The 18587-nt window shown below is 34.8% G+C and overlaps 1 protein-coding gene across 1 annotated transcript; it reads left to right on the top strand.

Annotated features, from left to right (window-relative positions):
* Positions 1 to 14414: 14414 nt before the first annotated feature.
* LOC133881922 (NAC domain-containing protein 35) lies at positions 14415 to 16801 on the top strand. Its single transcript, XM_062320995.1, has 3 exons — positions 14415 to 14935; positions 15074 to 15342; positions 15956 to 16801. The coding sequence occupies exons 1-3, from the start codon at positions 14698 to 14700 to the stop codon at positions 16571 to 16573; spliced, it is 1125 nt and encodes a 374-aa protein (XP_062176979.1). The 5' UTR covers positions 14415 to 14697; the 3' UTR covers positions 16574 to 16801.
* The last annotated feature ends 1786 nt before the right edge of the window (positions 16802 to 18587 follow it).

The following is an 18587-nucleotide window of genomic DNA, read 5'->3' as shown; positions in this document are numbered from 1 at the left end:
ACATGATTGAAGTGAAGGTCCGGGTGAAGGTCAACGTATAACGCTCCGAGAAATTAATTGGTTCGCCTCCTCGCCTCACTTACCAAAAAATAAGACCATGGGATCTTAAACTCTTAACAGAGAGCTTATATATATCGGAAAAGTACTTATCACTTTACAATTAAAATACAATCACTAATTATACCCAAAATAAACACAAATAAGATCAATTCTAAAACATCAAAACATAATATATCATAATCATCCGGTCCTTTGGTCTAAAACTAGTCATCAAGTCGAATAGTTAAATATTTTAGATCTAATAGTCACTAAAGCATTGATAAACAAAGATAACTATTATCCAATCCAAAATAGATCTTTAGTGAATAGAGAACATCAAATACCACATATAAAAACACCCTAGGGGTGCACTGCCCAACTCTGTGTAACTAACCTCCATCATTGTTACCAACTCAGGGTTGGACCCAAAGATCAGCCTAGCAGATCATCCAAGGACATCCTTTGCTCATGTGCCCAAGTATCATACCCAAAAAAAAAATCCAATTATAAAACAATACATGTTTTACAGATGTAAAGATAAAGCTTAAGTCCACGACTGAGTGAGTACTAATGCTAAACATGTTATCAAATGATGAACTCAGTTTGTTTGACAAAAAGGATTTATAAATCACAAGTAGTAACGTACACGTGTAATCCTTTAGCCTAATGAAAAAAAGGGTTCGATCTCTTAGTTGAGTTTCTTCGATAAATTCTTTACTTATTAAGAAAAAAAAAACCAAAAAAGTCTAGCTTGATCTTGGCTTTACAATCCAAGCCTAAAGGCATAAGGAAATCAGGGGCACACCAACATATCTCACAAGAAGAACTTCCACAATAAATATATATATATATATATCCAAAGTATATATCCGCAATTTGCTCCCTAATAACCCTTGGAATGCCACACATAAAAATATTACTCGTCAACACAAACTAATGATAATTTATATATGTATATTATATAAAGCTTATTGCAATTATAGTACTTTATGACATGAGTAGTATTAGACTTCACACTCGTGTCACACCGGTTGTTTTAGTGGTTAATTTATACTTTTATTTTTTAAGTAATTGACATAATAAGCTATTTAAAATATGTCATGTCAAATAATGTGATAAATTGATGTGAAGAGTAGCATTATATATTCTTACCGCATTCAAATTAAGGTTGTTGCATTTGAAATAAGAAGTAGAAATTAACCTGAAAGGCGGGCCTTATAATCGATGTTGGTAAGATCGAATTTTTTTCTCTTTCAAGTTGTTAAGTTGTTCTTCATGTGCTGTTCAAACACTGTAGACTAAAATTTATAATTCAAAATTCCTTTACTCCAAATCCAGTACTGATCGATCCAAATGTGAGCTAAAAAAAAAAAAAAAACGAAATCATTCAATCGTGATGCTGACGATCGATCGAAATGCGAACATGCTAGCGTCATCCTCAAAAAGGTGCATCATGGCACTAGCTATCATAGTCATATGAATATGATATAGTTTGGGTAGATTCATTGATCTCGATCAGTACCCTTCAAGATCGAAAAGAGAGGGTTTGTATTTTTTCGTAGGAAGGGGATCAATAAAGAAAGGGAGGTTGGCCTGGCCTGGCCTGGCCTGGTTCTGTTAATTGGAAGTGTAGTGTCCTTAGTACAAGTAGGGATTGTTTGGACGGTGAAAACGTAGCCACATGCATATGAGACACGTATGGTCGGTGGTGATTGGCTGGGTCCATTCATGCAAGAATAATTCGCGCTGGCTCTGATCGATCCATCGATCTCTTCTGGATATATATATATATATATATATATATATACATGATGTAATTAATTTTGAGATATTATTAATTACACTGAATTTCCATCATATATATATATATATATATATATATATATATATATATATATATATATATATATATACAGATCAACTTGTTTCTACCTCTCTCTCTCTCTCTCTATAGATTAATCTCGATCTCACAATATTGCTAGTCAGTCACATGTTCATGCAAGAGGGAGAGGGTTGACGACCGCCAAAATGGTCCAAACCACGGGATCCTTGTGCCTTGTGTATGGGTGATTAATAATGCACCCTCAACTAACCCCGATGGGGTCCATATCTTGCTATAGCTAGATAGGGCCTAGGTCGATGTGAAAGAGATCGAGCTAGCCATTCCTCCACCTCTTCTTCTATATTCTCTGCCTCCTTATATTAATTATGGGGCACTGCTATCACCCTTTTTTCCCTTCTTCAAAGATATTTTTAGCAGATGACGAGGTTGCTCTCATACTCTCGATCTCGTCATGCAAATTATTAACTAAACTGGCTACTGCAATTCCATCGATCCCACGAAACCCTAGCTAGCTACGTACAGATGAGATGATCAGCTATTGCTAATATTTACCATATATATATTTATGCACGTGTTCCCCAAAAATATTTCTAATCGTAACGAGAAACTTGAAAATTACTTATATATATATCATTATTAATTAATTACTTGTAACTTTTCGAAGGACTCCAGGTACGTAGCTAGCTATAATCTTATTATATTAATCTTGTTATTATCTTCTTCTTTTTTTCTTTTTTTCTTTTTTTTTTTTTTAACAAATAGCATGTGCTACAATATATTGCTAAAAGCCCGAAGGCAATTACATGACAAAGATGTACAAGACCCCCTACATCATAAGCCAGAAGGATATAACTTAAAAACAGTTGCATAAACAATACAGAAACAATACAAGGACACCATTTGGGCCTCTCTTTACAATAACGCACACTTCTAAAAAAAGATGATCGATCTAGCAACATGCTAATAAATAGTCCAGTACAAATTTAAGCATTATAAAGGCAAACTGTGACAGGAGAAACACAGGAATAACACAAAACAAAAACCACACAAACAGCCAGTGTCAGGGAGAGTCGTCACCGGAGCCGGCCTCGAGCAGAGCACGCGCCGACGTCAGAAGCTCTTCAGAAGCAGAAGACGCCCGAAACCACCGATCTCCATCAACCACCACCGGAACAACAGGCTGTGGTCCTCACATGCTAGTCAACGGGAGAAATCTCCTTGGCGTGTGCTGGCCACGCACCGAGTAGGAAAAACCACCACTGCCGTGGCTTGACACAACCGGACCAGAGGAAGCCAGCGACCACCACAGAAGAGCGCGTGTCGATAAAAAAACCACCGAGCTTCGCAGATCTAGCTCCAAAGAAACCCTCAAAATTTGCACGGCCAGACAATACCATCGCCGGAGACACCACGAACGACAGCTCCCCTCCACCAACTGCTAGCGTAGCTTCTGCTAGAAAAACCAAAAAAGAGAAAGCAAACAAAAAGGAAAAAACTCCATAGCTCAAAGCTAGGAGGAAAACAGCCACAACCGGAACAAAGCTGGGGGAAACCAAACTCCACAGCCCTAGAGGCTGGGAGACTCCTATCTTCCACTGGTACACACCAGGGAAGGCCAAAAAACAGCCACCCTAGCCTCTGCAAGGCTAGGGGGAAACCAACTCCGGGAGGAGGGTGGCATGAAGCCTCCCTCCCCCGGACAACAAAGCTCAAGCTCTCTCTCTCTTTCTAAATTGAAGGAAGAGAAAACAAGATTGCACGTGCAATAGGAAAAGCAATTACATTTTCTAGACGAAGCTAGTAGGGGTGTACAAGCGGGGCGGTTATTAATCGGAAATAACCGGTAACCGCTAATAACTACCAATAACCGTTAACCGGAGAAACCAAGAAACCAAAAAACCGAAAAATAACCGCAACCGGATAACCAAGTAACCGGATACCCAATTGCGGTTACCGATTATTACATCTGAAAAACCAATATAACCGCAACTGGTTTTATATATATAAAATAAATAACCGGACACTTCTCAACCCTAAACCTGAACTCTTCTTTCACTCTTAAGTCCCACGCCGCCCAGCTGTTCTCCTTCTCTGCTAGTTCTCTTCTCTTCTTCTTTCTTCTTCAATCCCATCTCCCTACTCCACACTAGCAAGCCGCAAGCCTCTTCTCCTTTCCCTCTTTCTTCTTCTTCTTCTCTTCTGTATCTCTGATTCAAGCCCACGCCCACGACGCCCACGAGTTCACAACGCCCAGTGCCCACGCCGACGTGGACAAAGAGAAGGAGGAGGAAACCATGTCATGACAGCTTGGACTCTGTCTCCAAGTCACCTTCCTTGTCCGAGAACATGTGAGGAGCGAGCCAGTGATTTTTGGAGAGGAGTTTAGATATGATAAACTACAGCTATTGGATTGTATCTGTAAATCATGAGTTTTGTTTTGTTTATCGATCGGCGTTCTATTTTTTCCCTCTGAATCGGCATTCTAATTTCCGTAATAGAAATTAGCTTTTGCATATTGTCTGTTTAGTTGCAAAAAAATTTGCTTGTGTTTCAAAGGTTCAGGACAAAAAATGATGTAATTGAATTCAAATATTTGATTTTTTTTTTTAAAAAAAAAAAAAATGAAAAATTCAACATATATATGAAAACTAGTTATCCAGTTAATAATTGGGTTAAAATAACCGGATAACCGGCGGTTGGTAAAAATCGCAACCGGTAATTAAGCCAATTGCGGTTACTGTTATTAAAATAATCATAACCGGAGACCCCGGTTGCGGTTGCAATTATGAACTAATAACCGCTATCGCAATCTGTTGTACAGCCCTACAAGCTAGTGCGTTGTGAGTAGTTTCCTAAGGATCTCTTACTAACTTTAGTTCGCATATATAGTACTATACGTGATCATCTTTTCATCCCTTTAAGCTATCATGCTCTTACCTCTCTTCATTCCGAAGCCAAATGATCTTTTGAACTAAATTGATTAGTATCTGATCACCCTTTTAATTAATTTCCTTTTAGCCTAAATATAAATTTAATCCCTGTGTACTCGCGTCATTTCAATTTACTCAATTAAGTTTCTAAATCCGACTTTCAACCCATTAAATTTTTTGAATTTAATTTTCATTTCAATTATTCCATCCAAAATCATCTAAAACTGCTAATGTACGTGACATTAATCCTTAATTTTAATGTCACATAAGTATTTTTGTCATATCAATTAAGTTTTTTTATTAAAAAAAAAAATCTTCCAAAAAATGGAAGATCGATCGATCAACGAAACCACCCTGGCCCCTTACCCCTACAAAGGATCGCGGGGGGTCTTGCGGGGCCATCACCCCTGGCCTAATGGTGGGGGTGGCCGTGCTAGCCACCCTTAACAAACGATTGGGTGCATGGCCCGGCCGCCCGGCCACCCCAAGTAAAGGAGGTGGCTTGCACGACCATCTTCCCCCCTCCTCTCTTGCGGGGTTGAGGGGTGACGCTTATTTATTTATTTATTTTAAATTATAATTTTTTTTAATAAAATACAAAATAATTTTGTAAATTGATATGTCAAAATTGCTGATGTGTCATTAAAAAAATAGAAAATGATGACTCATTAGAGTTTTAGACAAAAAAAAAAAATGAGTGAAATGAAAATAATAATAATAATAATAAATAAAAAATAAAAAAAATTGAAGGAGTTAAAGGCTGGATTAAAACCCAAGAGTAAATTAAAATGACGCAATTACTCATCGAATAAATTATATTTAACGTTCCTTCTGCTTGTCAAGGCTTTTTAATCTATTCTTTTGGAAATTTTAGATGACAAGGGAGCCAGCCCAAATTGTCCTTAATTGTTTCTTTTATACATGTAACTTAATTTGTGCTTGTCGCAATTTAGATTAAGTTTAAAACCTAGGCCACAATAAATCCTTTTTTGAACCAAATTAAAATATTTCCTTCATTATCTTTATTATTAACTTCTTTAGTATGTAGTTGGCCATTGGTTTGAAGCTTCTTTCTTATTGTTTTTATCGATAATTCCACGAGCTAGCCCCTTAATCATTTCTCTCGTCGATTCTGCCAGCTCACTGCAATAAAGGCAATCAAATATTGGGCTTGATTAACTGAATCTAGTATGTAACACCATAATTGAGGAGAGAATATATATATTTTTTTAAAAAAATGACAGAAATTTCTTACAAATCAGTTTGTAGCTAGAAAATTTCTTACAACCTACATATAAGATTGATACATGTCCTTTAAACATGTGAGAAGCACATGTTTTTTTTTTATTGTTATTAATTATTATTTATTAATGCTATTAAAAAAAATGTAAAAAGCACATGCTATTTAATAGCATGTGCAATTCTCATATGCCAAGAGATACATGTCAATCTTATATGTGTGAATGGTAAGAAATTTCTGTAAAAAAAAATACATGACACATTCAACTTCATTCCCGGCCTCCTAATTAAGCAAATATATATTGTGCATTTCTACACGAAATGAATACCCTATATATATCACTATCAACATATCAACTTGATTAAGAAAATTAATTACAAGAACGAAATTTGTATTGACTAATTACTAGTTAGCCTAGCTAGCTAGCTAGATCAACGATTTCAAAAGGAAAAAAAGAAAAAGAACTAGCTATCCTCAACAATTAACTTGCAGCCTTAGCTTGATCTACAAACTATGGATTATATATGACCTGAGATTTTTCCTATTTTTCTTTATTTTAAATGAGTTGTTAAGATAAATATGATAATAATTAATAAATACTGGTATATCCTAGCTAGGAAAGATCAGACTCTCATTGTAAATGTTACCGAATCGAGAAATGCTAAAATTTCTTCAATCTCTATCAAACGTACTATTATCCAATCCCAACAATATTTTTTAAAATCAATAATTGGATATATATATATATATATATATATATATATATATATATATATATATATAAAATTCACATGTAGGAAAATAGGTCCCATAATGTCTACTAGTCCTGATCTCATGCTTATGTCTTTGTGATCTTTTAGTTCCTTGATTAACGTTTACTTATCAAACAAATCCAAAGTTTACCAGTTGTCATGGATAACGTTAAAGTGCTTTCCGTCCATCATGCAGTCAATCCATCTTAGGGTTTAGGATATTTGATTTCAGAAGAGGATCGAAAAAGCTAGTAAGAAAATATGAGCTAGGTCAATGGTTATTGAAGAGACACTTCACAACACGGGGTAGGGCTACAACCTTTCAGTGAAGACAACTTTTTCATACATATATATATATATATGTATAGAGAGAGAGAGAGAGAGAGAGAGAGAGAGAGAGAGAGAGAAGAATATTGCAAAACTAATCTGAATCAGCTGGGAGGCTAAATGGTCGGTTCAGTTTGAAAATGATAGGCATATATACATTGATCAGACAATATATATATATATGATTTCATTACATGACGATATAAATATATATAATTATAAACATAAAAGTCAATATCTATTAGCCTAATAATGTATATTATATTGGAAGTGGGTGAAAATTATAAGGCAAACTTTCATCATTCTTGTTAAAGTACATCACCTAACTGTAATTTGATAACCAATGATATCACCAAATTTGTAACCAAATCTTATTAGCATTAGACTCTAGCGAGTTGGAAGGATATACATATTGACGACTATCACTCACCGACTTTATTTAGGTTTCCAGAGTTCTCTCTCTCTCTCTAGATCTCTCTGTGCGCTCTTCTTTTACGTGTGTGTGTGTATATATATATATATATTTCTTGTAAAAACAGTAATACATGATGAGAGTAGGGATGTCATTGTCATTGAAAATTCCCTCTCTTCTCAATCTACTCGTCTATATATGCGCACATAAGCAAGCAGCTAGCTAGCCTAGCTCCCGCGTAGAAAAAGAAAAAAGCAGCCTCCCATAATGCAAGAGTCAATTGATCTTTCTGGAAGGCATCCTTTTCTTTGCACCCATCTGAGACTTGCAAAGAAAAAGACGAAACAAAGCGACTCATAATTTTCAAAGACGGAGATATATATATATATATATAAGCTGCCCTCTTGCAAAGATATAATTACTGCCTTTAGTTTCTTCAAACATGCATGCATTAAGAACTTGAGAGAGAGAGAGAGAGAGAGAGAGACAGAGAGACAGAGAGAGAGAGCAAATAAGTTGAAGCTTAGGACCCATGTTGATGTGTATATTTAGTCCTCTAATGCGACACGGTTTGGCTTTTACATAACAGGCCGGGCCAAAATACTTTTTTTTTTTTTTTGTAAGTAACAGAGCCAAAATACTTTATAAAACTTGGACGGGTAAACTACAATCTTTGAACGATCAATTTGAGTGTGCGCGTGAGAGAGAGAGAGAGAGAGAGATGATAGGGTTGGATGATAATTAGCTAGAGAAACTTTCCATCCAAGTGGTGGTTTCAATAAATGCAAAAAGCTCTCGATAATTACGACTCTCTGCCAATAATAAAAGTTGATTTTAATTTGAAAAAAAATATTAAAGCTCCTTCTACTTTTTTTTTTTCTTTTTTTTTTTTTTTATGTCCTTTTAGATAAAGTGAATTTAATTTTTTTTTAAAAAAAATTGTATTTAATAAGTCACATTTTGAGATAATTTTTTACTTATTAAATTCATGTCATCCAGAAAGACACTAGAAGGACGCTAGAATGAGCTCTAGCATTTCTCTTTAATTTGAGTATTTGACAAATTTAAAATCGTAATTTATTTTTTAAAATTGTTTTTTTTTTTTAAAAAAAAAAAGTACTATATTATTTGAGATTTGAAAAAATACATTTTTTTTCTTTTCATTTTCAAATTGTAATTTTTTAAAAAGCACAATTCTAAACTATTCATTTATTATAATTTTTTTTTAATAAAAAAAATTAAAAAAAAATTAAAAAAAAAAAAAAAAGAAAAAAAAAAAAAGAAGAAGAAGAAGAAGAAGAAGAAAAGAACTGAAAATAATGTACCCGGAAATGGTTAGGTCTGAAAATGATATGAAAGAAGAAAAAAACAAAGAGAAGAAGACCTTGCATGGTTTTTGTCATCATCCGGGCGGGAGAGTGGTCACGGGTTTCTCTTGACTCATCCACATGCATCCAGTACTCCTCACATATATTCATGTATGATGCATGTATATATGCACACATATTCATCCATATATCCAACCCATGCATCCTCACCGCCCTATATATCCATGCTTTGCCAGGAATATTATGAACGTTTGCTCCCTCCAGGCCCCACACCGTCGCCTGATCCGCCACCTCCCTAGCTATACACCAATTTCTTCCTACAATTGCTATTTTAATTTCTTTCAATTTATTTTGCTGAATATCATGAGGTTAATTTATATATATATATATATATATATTCCTTTTTCTTTTTTTAAGCTTGTTGAGGATCGGATCTGAGATCGATATTTTAGAATGTCTCCGATAATAAAACCACAATAATAATAATAATAATTAATAAACAAAAAATAGAACATCAATTAATATAAAATCTTAAACTTATGGTTTGGACTCAATTATTTTATATTAATTATACACGCACACATGCACGCTTTTATATATATATATATATATATATATATATATATATATATATATATATATATATATATATATATGACATTTGTTCAATATGATATTTAATTAACATTTTTACACTCATTATGCGTATATATTTAACAATCTTAACATTAATTAATTGTATAAAGAGATAGACACTTCGGAGAGTGTGACAGTCACACCATAATATAACATAAATATTGAGACATTATTTAACTAAAAAGCCAGATAAGATATATGTTCAACTATATATGTTATATTAAACACTTACACTTACAAACATCTATTATATGCATGTATGTAATATATATATATATATATATATATATGTAGTTGCGGTGTACCTAATTTCAACCACATGCAAACAAAAATAAGTGCAACGTTATAATTTACATTAATAATTTCATATATACTGAATGCTATGTCGATTGGAGAATGGAAATTGCACCCCAATATCAACATTGTATACTTTAATTAATAAGAGTTTATTTCTTATTGCACAAGATAAAATAGTTTCTCATTCGCCCTCTGATTACTACGAGATTTGCAATTTCTCTCCTAAACTATAAAAATTTGTAATGTGGAGTTCTAATCTATATGCCCCTTTCAGTTACCCCTACTATTCAAATTTTTGTTAACTTAAATGATTAACATGTAAAATGTCAGTTATACTCCTATAAAATTTATAAAAATAAAAATGTGCAGTTAGATTAAAAACAAAAAAGAAAATATTTTTCCTTTTTTTTTTCTTTTTTTTCTTTTTCTGTTTTTTCCTTTTTATTGTATAAAATGAGTATTTTGGTTATTTTTGCTTCCTTTATTAAGATTTAACAGAAAATATTAATGGAAGGCTAATTGAAGTAGGCTGATACATTAAAACCCCACATTGTAAATTTTTAAAATTTAACAGGGAGACTACAAGAGTAAAGCTAGAAGTCTACATTGTGTCCCCTTAAAAATGATGTAACTTTTAAAATTACCATTGTACCTAAATTCATGAGTGATCTATCACAAATTCAATAGTAATTTTAAAAACCACATAAATTTTGAAGGAAATAAGAGAGATACAAGGGGACCCTTGACCTCTAGCACCACTCAAACTGTGCGCAAACCATTTGATCCAAAGAACCCAAACGGCATTAATTAATTATGTATTGGATGGCTTATATAGATATAAGCATGGTCTTTAATCGATTGAGCTATCCCTTAAGGTTGATTGGATGGCAATTTAGATTCTCTCAAATGGCATAAAAATAATGTGCCATGAGTTCTAGAGAGTACTTAATTATAAGGGTGCATGGGCTACGAAAGGTCGTGGCATCAAAGCGTGTAATAGCAATTTTTCATATTAATTAGTTTTAATTAGTTGTAATATGATAAAAATTGTACATAAATTCAAGGTTGATTTATCACAAATTCAATGGTAATTTTAAAAGTCATATTAACTTTGAGGAAAACAAGAGAGACACAAAGGGGACCTCGACCTCTAGCATTACTCAAACTGTGCGAATCCAAAGAACCCAAATGACATTAATTAATTACGGATTGTATCCGTAATTAATTAATGTCATTTAGGTTCTTTGGATCAAATGGTTTGCGCGCAGTTTGAGTAATGACCAACTATTTTACGAGTGGACCCGGCTTCTATGCGGTAGTGTAAACTACCGTATAGATGCTGTTAGTCTAAAACGACATAGTTTTAGACTAACAGCAAAAGCACATATACTTGTGGTTATGCCGCGCTGTTTTGTTGGACATTTTAGAATGTGGTTGCTTCTCTAAAGTTCCCACAAATAGAGCTAAAACACGAACCGAAACCTATCGTTGTTATGAGATACGCTCCAACTTTTATTTCCCAAAGGAAAATCTTTCCCCTAAAAATGAAGAAAACTCACTTGTTTCTCCAAGATCCTGATGTCAATCTTGGTGTTTTTCAACCAAATCTAAAAGAAAAATTCACAAAGATCCTCCAATGAACCGCGTAAAAGCTCTTATTTGAGCTTGATCGTAGAGCGAGGCATAGGTAGAAGAAGAAGAAGAAGATGCAGAGAGCTTGAAACCACGAAGAAAAAGAAAAGAAAGCAATGACCCTCTCTTTTCAGCCAAGAGAGCCAGTGGTTGAAGCATCAGAGAAGACTAAGTAATAATATGCAAGTGAGGAGATTAGAGAGTGAAACCCTAATCATGACAACAAGGAGAAGAAGACTATAGGGGGAGCTATTTCGGAAAGTGAGAGAAAGAAAGAAAGCAAAAGACACATTGATCTGAGATGAGCTGAAACAATGAGAATGAGAGAGAGAGAGAGAGAGAGAGAGAGAGAGAGAGAGAGAGAGAGAGAGAGCATTTGCACATAAATCGACGAACATAGCAAGCATAGTATATGCGTTTTTGCTGTTAGTCTAAAACTATGTCGTTTTAGACTAAGCTAATAGCAATTATGTGGTGGTTTACATTACTGCATAGAAGCTGAATCCTTTATGAGTATGGTATCCAATCAATTATGCTATGCCTTAAGGTCAATTGGATGGCAATTTAAATTCTCTGAAACGGCATAACAATAATGTGCCATTAGGCTAGAGAGTATTTTTTTTTGTAAGTAAGGCTAGCTAGAGAGTAGTATATACTTAATTATAAGGGTGGGCTACGAAAGGCTATGGCAACAAAGGGTGTACGTAATAGCAATTTTTCATATTAATTAGTTATTAATTAGTTGTAATATGATAAAAATTGCACATAAATGTGTACAACTGCGCCTCTATAAAACTTCACTGCTCACTTTATTGAATAATTGACTTTATAAACGTTGAATATTACATTATTTATTAATCAAACACCGGTGCCTTTCTTAGATTAATATTACGTGCATGCCTGCATCAAAATAATGTCATTCAACATATATATATATATATATATATATATATATATATATATATATATATATATATATATATATATATATACACTACATTATAATGCAGAACATATTGGCAATAATTATCTAACACACTAGATTTGCCAGAAATGCAAATGCAGTATTCATTAGGCCGGATATCTAATATTGTACAATATTAACATTGTGGGATAAAAATATTATTTCAATATTACCGTGGATTATAGAATCCAATTTTGAAGATTGAATACGGGGGATATATATTCATCTTTGTTATATAAACATGCATACATTTCTCAACGCCAGCAGAGGCTAGGGCTCAAAAAGCTACTTTTTTTTTTTCCTTGTTACTCTAAATTGGTGACCACAAGTAGCACTAGCCCTTACAATCAGCCCCATCTCCCCCACCACTAGCACTGCTCCAACCATCTTTATACCATGCATAATCAACATTCTTGCAGCAAAGTCAACCCAAAGCATCGTCAGTATTTGTCGTAGTATCAGACTAGCTAGTACTGTATAGTGTATATATATATACAATATATATTTTGATAGTTACTACAAGTACTACTTCTAGTAGTACATGCTCACATATGCATGTATGTTAAAGCTGATGTCAAATCTCAATGTTAAAGCTGACTTATCGAATAGTAATATATATAATATTAATGAGTCCAACAAAACACTATATATACACAAGATTCTCAATATATGTTAAATTTCTAACAGATAGTATAAGAGTCAATATAGTTTCAGGACAAGTTCATGCATGCCCATGGCAAAAAAATATTTTTAGAAGGTATAGTAAAACAAATAAAAGAAAACTTCAGTTCTCAATTAACACAGCAATATAATACTGATTGTATGTCAATAGCTAGAATGTGCTGTTATTAAATATACATTAATTATATATGTACGTACTAGCTAATTAAATAATTAAAATTAATTCCCTGCTAATTAATCCTATGCGTAAGTCATACTGTTAATTTAAGGTGCAAGTATGGGTGGTCCAGCAATTTAGGGAGGATGAAAAAAAAAAAAAAAAAAAAAACTTGAATATTACTAATTCGAAAGTTTTTCTCTTTTTTTTTTTGGTGAAATGGGAAATTTCACTTGCCCACCGAAATATTAAGGTTTTTGCAATTATAACTTTGAATGTTATTAAAATTTGTAATGTCGGTATCCCAGGTTTAAATTCTTTTCAGTTTCACCCCACGTTCCGTTAGAATTTTTTGTATCCTAACAAAGGATACTAAAACGCTCAAAATATATACCTTATTTTAAAAAATAAAAACTTAGGTTTCACCGGTGTCCCACGGCTTGAAAAATACCAAACCCACGATAACATTTAATTAGCTTCTTTTTTTCTTTTCTTTTCCTTTTTGTTTTACATTTTCTTTGGTTTTTTTTTTTTTGTTAAATTTTTAATCTTTAAATTAAGAGTAAATTTGTATTTTTTTTATATATTTTACAGGGGTTATAAAAGACTTTTTTACTCTATAGCGTTTGATTTAACCCTAAACCTTAAAGATATAGGTGGAATTAAAAAGGGCTGAGACTTGAGATACTGACATTAATTGCAAATTTTGATAAATGTTTAAAGTTATGATTGCAAAACCCTTGGTAAATTGGAGCTAGAGTAAGTGAAATTTTTCATTTTTACAAATGTAAAAGAATAATTATATAAAAAGAAAAAAACGACACAAGGGCCTAGGCAATTTACAATGCTATATATATAGAAAGAGAAATGTTAGAACTCATTTTAATGTTCTTATGGTCCTTATACATAAATATATATATATATATATATATATATAATTTTTTTTTTTTTTAGATGGCATAAGACCATTAAAAATTTAAAATCGTGTACCTACGTGTTACATACGGTCAGAAGTTCAATTTTTTATTTATTTTTATATATTTTTTAAAAAATATAATGGTGGAAGAAAGGTCCAAGGGCACCGCTGAGGGCTGTGGCCACCCTGTCCTAATTGTGAGATGTCATTTTCTCATCTTAAAACACCTTGACGAACACCTCTTCCATGTAGGGCCTGAAAGCTATGTAGATCTTTCCATTAACTCCCCTCTCCATTTTTCTTCTCTCTTCCTCTATCTGTATTCTGTAGAGAGAGAAAGAGATAGAAGGAACAAAGTTTTTGGGATGAAGGTACGACATTTTTACCATCTCTTATTTTGCCTACCACTTGCACCACTCAAATCGTACGGTATTGCTCCATCTCATGGTATATAAATTAAGAGGGGATCGAGGCCGAAGCCCAAGAGGAGAGGAGGAGCTAGAGTAGTATTTCATTATTGCCTTGGATTGGAGTAGATAGTTTATGGCAATTGCAGCAACCTCGAACAATATGAGCCACGACGATAGCACCAGCAACAACAAGCCCGCTGTAGTTGATGATGATCATGAGCATGATATGGTCATGCCCGGCTTTCGCTTCCACCCCACCGAGGAAGAATTGGTCGAGTTCTACCTTCGCCGTAAGGTAGAGGGCAAGCGCTTCAACGTTGAACTCATCACTTTTCTCGATCTTTATCGCTATGACCCTTGGGAGCTTCCTGGTACACTTTACCTCTTTCTCAAGGATCCTACTTTTTTATTTTTATTTTTTTTTTATTTCCACTCTCTACTACCTATCTATATATATATATATAGGATTAATATATTCTCTCCATGCCATTTTTGTGTATTTTGGTTAGCCTTGGCGGCAATTGGAGAGAAGGAATGGTTCTTCTATGTGCCTAGAGACCGCAAGTATCGTAACGGGGATCGCCCCAACCGTGTTACCACTTCTGGCTATTGGAAGGCAACCGGAGCTGACAGAATGATCCGGACTGAGAACTTCCGGTCGATTGGGCTGAAGAAAACCCTAGTTTTCTACTCTGGGAAAGCTCCCAAGGGCATCCGAACCAGTTGGATCATGAACGAGTATCGCTTGCCACATCATGAAACTGAACGCTATCAAAAGGTAACAAAACTCTTGCTATCTATCTATATATCCATGCATCATCATCATCATCAAGAATCTCAAAAACTAAGAGAAGAATGAAAATTGACAAGGATCATGAGTCTCCCGGGGCCCATAGAATGAAAATTGTTACCTAGGTTGCTCTGATCACTTGCTCATGATATGATGATCAAGCTCTCTCTCTCTCTCTCTCTCTCTCTCTCTCTCTCTCTCTCTCTCTCTCTCTCTCTCTTTCTCTCTCTATATATATATATCTTCGTCGTTGTTTGAAAAATAAGAAGTAGCTAGACATGCTAGCCTTGAAATCCAATCCTGTTATTTTGTCCTCACTAACCCTAGTTCACAGGTACACCAATACAACTTGAATTGGAGCACAATCTCCTCTTTTTTCAACAATTTCTTGCATATATAACACACTGCAAGGTGCGCATGCGCAGAAAAAACAAAACGACACAGATAAGAAATTGGCAGAAACAGTAGTAGTCTTGCCAATCTCGCGCCGTTTCAAATTTCTCATTATTTAATGATTTGATCTTTAACTATCACTGAAATTATATGTGTGAGTCATCACAAACTTTTCCTTGGTTGGTTGCTTCGAATTTTATTGTTTCAGGCAGAAATATCGCTGTGCCGCGTATACAAGAGAGCCGGAGTAGAAGACCACCCTTCTCTCCCTCGTTCTCTTCCATCAAGGGCATCATCATCTAGAGTGGCGGCTCAGTCGGGTAGAAAGGCAGTAATTCATAATTCCATGGGAAACTTGCAAGGTTTTGGAGGACAATCACAGCAAATTGAGGTGGAAAAAATGAATGAAACAGATGGGAGCAGTAATTCAGATAACGTGACAACAGCTCTTGGGCTTGCCAAGCACAATTCATTCCGAGATATTGCAATCAGCACCACCCTGGGGCTTCCAGCTCCAATGGAGGAGGAAGGAATTCTGATGCACCACCAGTCAAAGCAACTTTTCACAGGCGGGGCCTCATCATCTAGTCATCATCATGCTGTGGATGATCTCCATAGACTAGTGAATTACCCACAAGCTGCTTCAATTATCAGTCAGCAACAACACTTTTACAACCAATTCTCAGGCTTGCCAGTGCCGCCACATTCACAACCACTGGCCCTCAGCACGCTGCCCAACGTGCTTTCAACTCCCTTCTCCGATAGGCTTTGGGACTGGAATCCGATTCCAGAAGCACACCGAGAGTACACCAATCCCTTCAAGTAATCAAATGAACTGAACGTACATAGATAATATTATATATATACACTTGATGTTAATTTTAGTGATTTATCTAAGTTATTATGTTGTTAATTAATTAACTTTCAGAATATTTGACCCTATATTGATAGATAATGATTTGTCGATATGTTAGGGTTTTGGGTTAAATTAATGTTACTTAATTGATCCAGCTTGTAGTAAAGTTTTTGTGATACCCTTCTTGCGTTTCAACAAGTAAGGTGTTAATTGGTACTGCTAATTATTACTTAATTCAAATTAGCTTGTGTCTCATGTCTTGCATTTGTATAAACTTTCAACAATCAGGTTAGTCTCTTCCAGATCGAATGGAGCTTAGTTTCCAACTTGAGAACTTAGTTTCGCCTCAAAAGTTTTTGGCTTTAAGTAGCTAGCCTGCTATAATGGGGATTTAAGGAAGAGGCGAATACTCTCTCTCTCTCTCTCTCTCTCTCTCTCATGCACACACACACACACAGATTGTTCAGTACTTTTAAACCCTAAGGATGATCGATGATGATGCCAGCCATGATTGATATACACACAGATGATGATCATCATGATGCGTAGACAAAAGGTATCTAGCTTGGAGAATATTGCAGGAGTTGGACCCATTCCACAAGGCAACGTTCCGAAACGGGTACAGGATAAACTGTCGTATATTTGCTTATTTGGTTGGTGAGTAGTCGATCTAACCGCCCCAAAAAGAAATTTTGTCTTTGTTCTCGATCGCGTGGTGCATGTTTTACATACTGGTGAACTGCCCGGCCTGTAAACCAGACAACTTTAGAGGGGCCAGATCTAGCTAGCTACATATGAGGTATTTCTAGAGCCCTTCCATTCTTCACTTCCATTTTTACCGTGTACTAGGATCTTACATAATTATGCATGCACCTTCATCTGGAAATAAACCATGGGATCGATTTCTCTCACACACAAATTAAACACAAACACACATGAGAAAGGGCAAGTTAAGGACATGGAAAGTGGGTAGCGAAGTGCATGTAGTAGTAGCTAGTGTATATATAGGACATATATATAGGCGCTGTGAGTTGATAGTACTTTTAGTGGTTTGCAATAATTATCACTGCAAGTCAAGGAAGCCCTCACCCGCATGTGGACACTTTGCGGGCGGGCGGGCGGGCGAGTGTGCGTGCATGCGTGCGTTATAGTGCAAAGTTTATATAGAGAGGTCCATGCATGTATCCCAGTGTCGGCTGCTCTATGCGCACTGTTCTTTTATTTATGACCTAGCTAGCTATAATACTTTTTATTCCTCACCAGATTTAAGTCGTATTTTGACATTCCTAAAAGGAATGCTTAGCTACATCACCACCACGACTTTGCTTGGAGTAGAATAGATATATATATAGACTTTAGGTTGGGGAATTACCTAAAACACTGTGCACCCTCTATCATCAACATTTTCATTTTAGTTAACGTACCTATCAATCACTTTTTCTTTTCATATATATATATTAGAAAAATCATCATCCATATCAGGCAGTTTAAAGGGATTCTTGAAGGGAAGAAATTAAAGAAAAGAAAATTAATCGATCACAGAAATAGCTAGCCCTAAAGATTTCAAAAGATTCGAGATATTTCTTTTTTGCAAGAGTAGTATATTGTAGAATATTAATATATAGCTAGCTAGTATTAAATTTTTAATCGGCGCCCTTCTTTCTTCCAAAACTACGTATTATCTCCTTTTATTTTTAATGATATATAGCCCATATAACTCACTAGGATTAATAGATCATTATTTATATCTTAGCTCCACCTAATCGATGTTGTTTGTCAACCAGTCGCTATAAGTGATATAGTTCCTGAGATGGTATATTTTTTCGACCTCTAAATTTTATATATATAGTTCATCCATCGATCTACTGAGTCATGGTAATGGCTTGCGAGAGGTTTAAGTACTTCTCCAGGGATATTGAATCTAGGGTTGTGCATTTACATGAGGATGCGAATGAGGTTATTGTCAATAACTATATCCGCATTA

Source organism: Alnus glutinosa, chromosome 11 (assembly GCF_958979055.1).
Source record: "Alnus glutinosa chromosome 11, dhAlnGlut1.1, whole genome shotgun sequence".
NCBI lineage: Eukaryota > Viridiplantae > Streptophyta > Magnoliopsida > Fagales > Betulaceae > Alnus > Alnus glutinosa.
This window is presented reverse-complemented; position numbering and strand designations above follow the sequence as displayed.

Bases quoted from the DNA above. Each gene is read 5' to 3' on its own strand.
- LOC133881922 (XM_062320995.1), top strand. From the start codon at position 14,698: ATGGCAATTGCAGCAACCTCGAACAATATGAGCCACGACGATAGCACC. The intron at 14,936-15,073 runs GTACACTTTACC...TATTTTGGTTAG, and splicing joins TGACCCTTGGGAGCTTCCTG to CCTTGGCGGCAATTGGAGAG. The intron at 15,343-15,955 runs GTAACAAAACTC...TTATTGTTTCAG, and splicing joins AAACTGAACGCTATCAAAAG to GCAGAAATATCGCTGTGCCG.